Source organism: Lontra canadensis, unplaced genomic scaffold (genome assembly GCF_010015895.1).
Source record: "Lontra canadensis isolate GAN:19392208 unplaced genomic scaffold, GSC_riverotter_1.0 scaffold3, whole genome shotgun sequence".
Lineage (NCBI taxonomy): Eukaryota > Metazoa > Chordata > Mammalia > Carnivora > Mustelidae > Lontra > Lontra canadensis.
In genome coordinates, this window is record NW_022630997.1 from 28,478,664 (window position 1) to 28,484,468 (window position 5,805).

At 40.8% G+C, this 5,805-nt stretch overlaps 1 protein-coding gene across 1 annotated transcript; it reads right to left on the reverse strand.

The window, feature by feature from the left end:
• Positions 1–358: 358 nt before the first annotated feature.
• Positions 359–5,805, reverse strand: LOC116858258 (olfactory receptor 6M1-like; the record flags this gene model as incomplete). The annotated part of the gene is made up of 2 exons (XM_032842961.1): positions 4,844–5,805; positions 359–368 (listed from the first exon to the last, which is right to left on the reverse strand). Coding segments are annotated over exons 1-2 (972 nt in total), but the record flags the coding sequence as incomplete, so codon positions are not given.

Consider the following 5,805-nt stretch of genomic DNA (forward strand, 5'->3'; position numbering starts at 1 on the left):
CCTTTCTGTATTTTCATTGTTAGTGTATAAGAAAGCCACTGATTTCTGTATGTTGACTTTGTATCCTGCCACGTTACTAAATTGCTGTATGAGTTCTAGTAATTTGGGGGTGGAGTCTTTTGGGTTTTCCACATAAAGAATCATGTCATCTGTGAAGAGAGAGAGTTTGACTTCTTCATTGCCAATTTGGATACATTTCATTTCTCTTTGTTGTCTGATTGCTGTTGCTAGGACTTCTAATACTATGTTGAACAAGAGTGGTGAGAATGGGTATACTTGTTGTGTTCCTGATCTCAACGGGAAGGCTGTGAGCTTTTTCCCATTGAGGATGATATTTGTTGTGGGTCTTTCATAGAGAACTCCTGAAACTCAACACACACAAAACAGACAATCATATCAAAAAATGGGCAGAAGATAAGAACAGACACTTCTCCAATGAAGACATACAAATGGCTATCAGACACATGAAAAAATGTTCATCATCACTAGCCATCAGGGAAATTCAAATTAAAACCACTTTGAGATATCACCGTACACCAGTTAGAATGGCCAAAATTAGCAAGACAGGAAACAACATGTGTTGGAGAGGTTGTGGAGAAAGGGGAACCCTCTTACACTGTTGGTGGGAATGCAAGTTGGTGCAGCCCCTTTGGAGAACAGTGTGGAGATACCTCAAGAAATTAAAAATAGAGCTTCCCTATGACCCTGCAATTGTGCTACTGGGTATTTACCCCAAAGATACAGATGTAGTGAAAAGAAGGGCCATCTGTACCCCAATGTTTATAGCAGCAATGGCCATGGCCTCCAAACTGTGGAAAGAACCAAGATGCCCTTCAACGGATGAATGGATAAGGAAGATGTGGTCCATATACACAATGGAGTATTATGCCTCCATCAGAAAGGATGAATACCCAACTTTTGTACCAACATGGAAAGGACTGGAAGAGATTATGCTGAGTGAAATAAGTCAAGCAGAGAAAGTCAATTATCATATGGTTTCACTTATTGGTGGAGAATAACAAATAGCATGGAGGACAAGGGGAGATGGAGAGGAGAAGAGAGTTGAGGGAAATTGGAAGGGGAGGTGAACCATGAGAGACTATGGACTCTGAAAAACAATCTGAGGGTTTTGAAGGGGCGGGGGCTGGGAGGTGGGGGATCCAGGAGGTGGGTATTGGAGAGGGCACGGATTACATGGAGCACTGGGTGTGGTGCAAAAATAATGAATACTGTTATGCTGAAAAATAAAAAATTTTTAAAAAATGATTCAAAAGGTTACATAGCATATGATTCCATTTGTATAATAGTTTTGAAATGAGAACATTTTAGAAACTGAGGATGTGGGATGCCTGGCTAGCTCAGTTGGTAGAGCATGTGGATCTTGATCTCCAGGTAGTGAGTTCAAGCCCCACATTAAGCACAGAGCTTTAAAAAATGAAAGAAAAGAAAAGAAACCGAAGACATTGCTTAGGGGTAGGAGGGTAAAGTGTAGCTTTTAAAAGGCAACAGGAGGGATGTTTGTGGTGTTGGAAATGTCCAGTATCTTGACTGTGCTGGTAGACATGTGAACCAAGACAATATGATAAAATGGTACAAGAGGTAAACACACACATACACACACACACACACACACACACACACACATGAGTACAAGTAATATTGGAAAAATCTGAAAAAGATTGGCAGATTGTATTAGTCAATATCCCAATGTGATATTAAACTATAATTTTGTAAAATGTTATCATTGCAGGAAAATGAGCATTGTACACGAATCTTCCTATTTCTTATAACTGCATGTGAATCTACAGTTATGTCAATAAAAATTTCAATTAAAGAAGAAAAGGATAGTTTGGGAGGTTTGAGTGATGATGTTTCACAAAAAGTAGTACATTCCCTGATTTTTCAAAAAATGGACATTTAATTTCTAATTGCAGTGAAACGAAAATAGTAATGCTAAAGGCTCATGAAAATGCAAAGACACTGGGTCACTCATGCATTGCTAATCAGAATGTAAAATGGTATAATCACTCTGGAAATTTTGTCAGATTCTTGTAAAACTAAATGTACGATTACCATACAACCCAGCCATTGTGTTCTTAGGCACTTACCCCAGGAAAATGAAATCTTATTTTCATGCAAACACCTGTACATGAATGTTCAGAAAAGCTTTATTTGTAACAGCTAAAAACTAGAAATGGGACACCAGGAAGATGGCAGGATAGAGACCTCTGATTCTCCCCCCTCATCCCACAGACACACATAAACAACTACACGCAGATCAATTCCCTCTGAAAGATATTCAGAAACTAGCTGAGACACTCCTACAATACAAGGCAACTGAGAAAATAGCCACATCAAAATAGGTGGGAAAACCTGAGACACTCTCACCATAAACTCCACCCCACATAGCACCATACAATCAGGTGAGAACCCCTTACCCCCAGCTTTTCCCAGAAGAGGAAAGGGCTTACACCACACATCTAGGACCTCAATTTATAGGACTGAGAACCAAAGGATTGGATCCTAACTTGCCTGTTTCTAGGAGCTGAGAGGTCCAACATAGACTAAAATCAGAAACCGGTATTAATGCAGCATCTAAAAACTTTCCTCAGCTCTTCCACGTGGGTCAACATAGAGCAAGCAGGCAAAAATGGCCAGCTCTCAGTTTCTCTGTAGAAGGGATTAGCACACATCTAAAGTCTCAACTTGACCAGCTGCTACCTTGATGGTCTGGCTTTTAACTAGCCTGCATCGGGGAGCTGACAGGAAGTCACTACTCTCTTAGGACTCTGAATAAGCCAGTGGCTACTTTCTGTAGCTCCTTCTCCACTGGCTTGCTCCAGAGACAGAACCAAGTCTCCAGCTAACCTGCCTGTCTCTGAGATCCAACAGCCCTCAGCTTTCATTAGGCCTTTGAGGATGACAGACAGTAAAACAACAGTTTTAAAGATTGTGGTCTGAATGAGAATGTAGACATTTGCCACAGGGCTTCTACCCAACTCAGCGAACAGTGAGTAGGGGATTCACTCTCTCAGCTGCTCACTGAAGAGAGAAGGAATTGGACCACAAATCTAGCATTCCCCACTTTTCTAGCTTCTGCTAGAAAGACTAGTTTCTTTCCTACCTGTCACAGGGACTAACAGGGTTTGGCATACTTTAGTTTCCCGGGGCATACTAGAAACAAAGATAGTGGTTTGGATGAGCACAAAGGTTCAAGAAGTACCCAGAATCTCGCTGGGCTGATAGGGGAGGTTCATCTCCTACACTAGTCTGGTTCATGAGGCCAGGCTGTGAGAATTGGCAGAGGTGGCTATTTCATCTAATGCACAGAAACCAGAAACCCTGGGAACTCCTGCTTTTAGAGTAGGCTCAGAAATTACTTCTTTGGAGAAAGAAGAGACAAAGGCACAGCTGTCCTTGGAAGATCATAACCCCCAGGACACTTTATAATCAAACCATTCCCAGGCAAAAAAAAAAAAAAAAAATCTAAATCAGCCAATATTTTTTGACAGTCTTCCTAATCAGATTATGCCTTGAATATAAGTAATTCTCAAATCAAGCAGGAAAGGAGTATATGCGCTCAAATCAGACATATTGAAAATCAACTGCATAGTATATTCATGCCATGTGGGATGTGACAGGAACCACTTCCCATTAGGGCCAGTTGTCTTCAGGTGGAAGCCACTTCCTCCATGAACCTACAAACACAATAACTGACCCAATTTTAATCCATTTTTATTAAAAATTTTCAATTCCACTTATTTTCCTTTTAAGCTTTCCTAATTATGAGATTTGTTAGCTTTTGCTGCATAAAGGGTCAACCATAATTTAGCTTAATCTGGGAGACGGCAGCAGCTCCCACACCCAAAGTCACATTAGGAGAAAACATCTCTTCCATATAGGGAGAAAATTTGGTAGTGGGGTCACTTACCTTTCAGCAACCTACTGGGGTCAAGGCTTAGCAACATCAATTACGGGGAAAAAAACTGAACAAATTTAAATGTTCTGGGATGCCTGGGTGCCTTAGTCAGCTCAGGTCATGATCCCAGCCTGCTGGGATTAAGTCCCACATTGGGATCCCTGCTTGGCAAAGAGCCTGCTTCTCCCTCTCCTCCCGACTCATGTTCTGTCTCACTATGTCTGTCTCTCTCTGAAATAAATAAATAAAATCTTTTAAAAACTTTTTAAAGTTTTATATTTTATTTCTATTTTAAGAAAGAGTTAAAGACAATTTTGTTGATAATATTAGATACATCCTAACCACCTGGAGTTAAACTGAGCTATTTACACCTCTAAAACTAATAGACCCAAAGAGAGAACCAGCTTACCGTTGGTTCATTTACATACAAGATCCAATTAATGAAATACCATTAATTTTCACTAGGCTATAATATTTTGACTTTATATAATTCCAGAACAATTCGCTTCTAAAATTTCAAACCCTGAATACATAAAATGGTGATGTTTTCTATCCTTTCTTAGTATCAGAAAACTCAAGCATAAGCATGTACCATGAATAGTAATTATTATTATGAGATTGACAATTTTTCTTATTCTTAAAGACTTTGTATTATGTTATTTATGTATACTGGGCTCTCCATAAATGTTGTGTGCACTGAATTCATGAAAGACCACTGAGTAGAAAATCAAGGAAGATATTCTTCAGCATTATATAGAGAACTCAGAAGACTTTTCAAAGAGTGAAAAGTATTGTATTGCAAAGTAAGATTGTACCCAGCCAGATGAAAATTAGCATAAGCTGTATCACCATATGTAGAATTCTATAGAAAATATTTCTGCAATTGTGGGAAATTGAACTAGAAGCACAAGAAGATCCACTTACCCTCCAAAGCTCTGTTTCTGTGTCCTCAACCTCGATAGAGCATCCCTCAGAGCCCGATGGACCTGCTTGTTTCGCAGAGTGTAGATGACAGGGTTCAGCAGTGGGGTCACCACCGTGTTCACAAGGGCAGCCTCCCTGTTGGAGTCCAGCCTGTTCGTTTGCTTTGGTTTCACATACATAAACACACAGCTGCCGTACATCAGAAAGAGAACCATGAGGTGAGAGGAGCAGGTGGAGAAAGCTTTCTGTTTCTCCTTGGCTGATGGGAGTCTCAGGATTGTGACTACTATGTTGCTGTATGCAATGGTGGTTATGATAAGAGATGTTATAAGGATAAACAAAGCGAGGACAAAGGTCAACATTTCAGTAGGTCTGGTGTCAGAGCAGGAGAGATGAATCAGGGGGCCAAGGTCACAGAGAAAGTGGGGGATGACATGGGGGCCACAGAAGGATAAGTGGGAAACCTTCACTACCAGCCCAGTGATGAGAGGGAAGGCCAAAGCGAAGCAGGCAGTGACCAGGAGGAAGCAAGTCTTCAGGTTCATGATGGTCGGGTAATGCAGAGGCTTGCAAATGGCCACATACCGATCCAGAGACATCACTGCCATGAGGAAGAAAATTATTGACCCAAAAAAGAAAAAAGAAAAGGCTTGTATGAGACAAGCCGTAAAGGAAATTGGTTGCCTTCCCAAAAGAAAGATGGACAGCAGTTTAGGAATAACTGAGGTGATAAAACAGCATTCAGAGAAGGAGAACGTGCTGAGTAAAATATACATTGGTGTCTGGAGGCGATGGTCAACCCAAGTGATGGTGATGATCACCACATTTCCTGTGATAGAGGCCAGGTATGCCAGCAGATGGATCAGGAAGAAGATATTCCCTAGGTCCTGGATGGCAGGAAACCCTTCCAGAATGAATTCTTGGATTGTTGTCTCATTCCTCACCTCTATAGTGATCTCCAT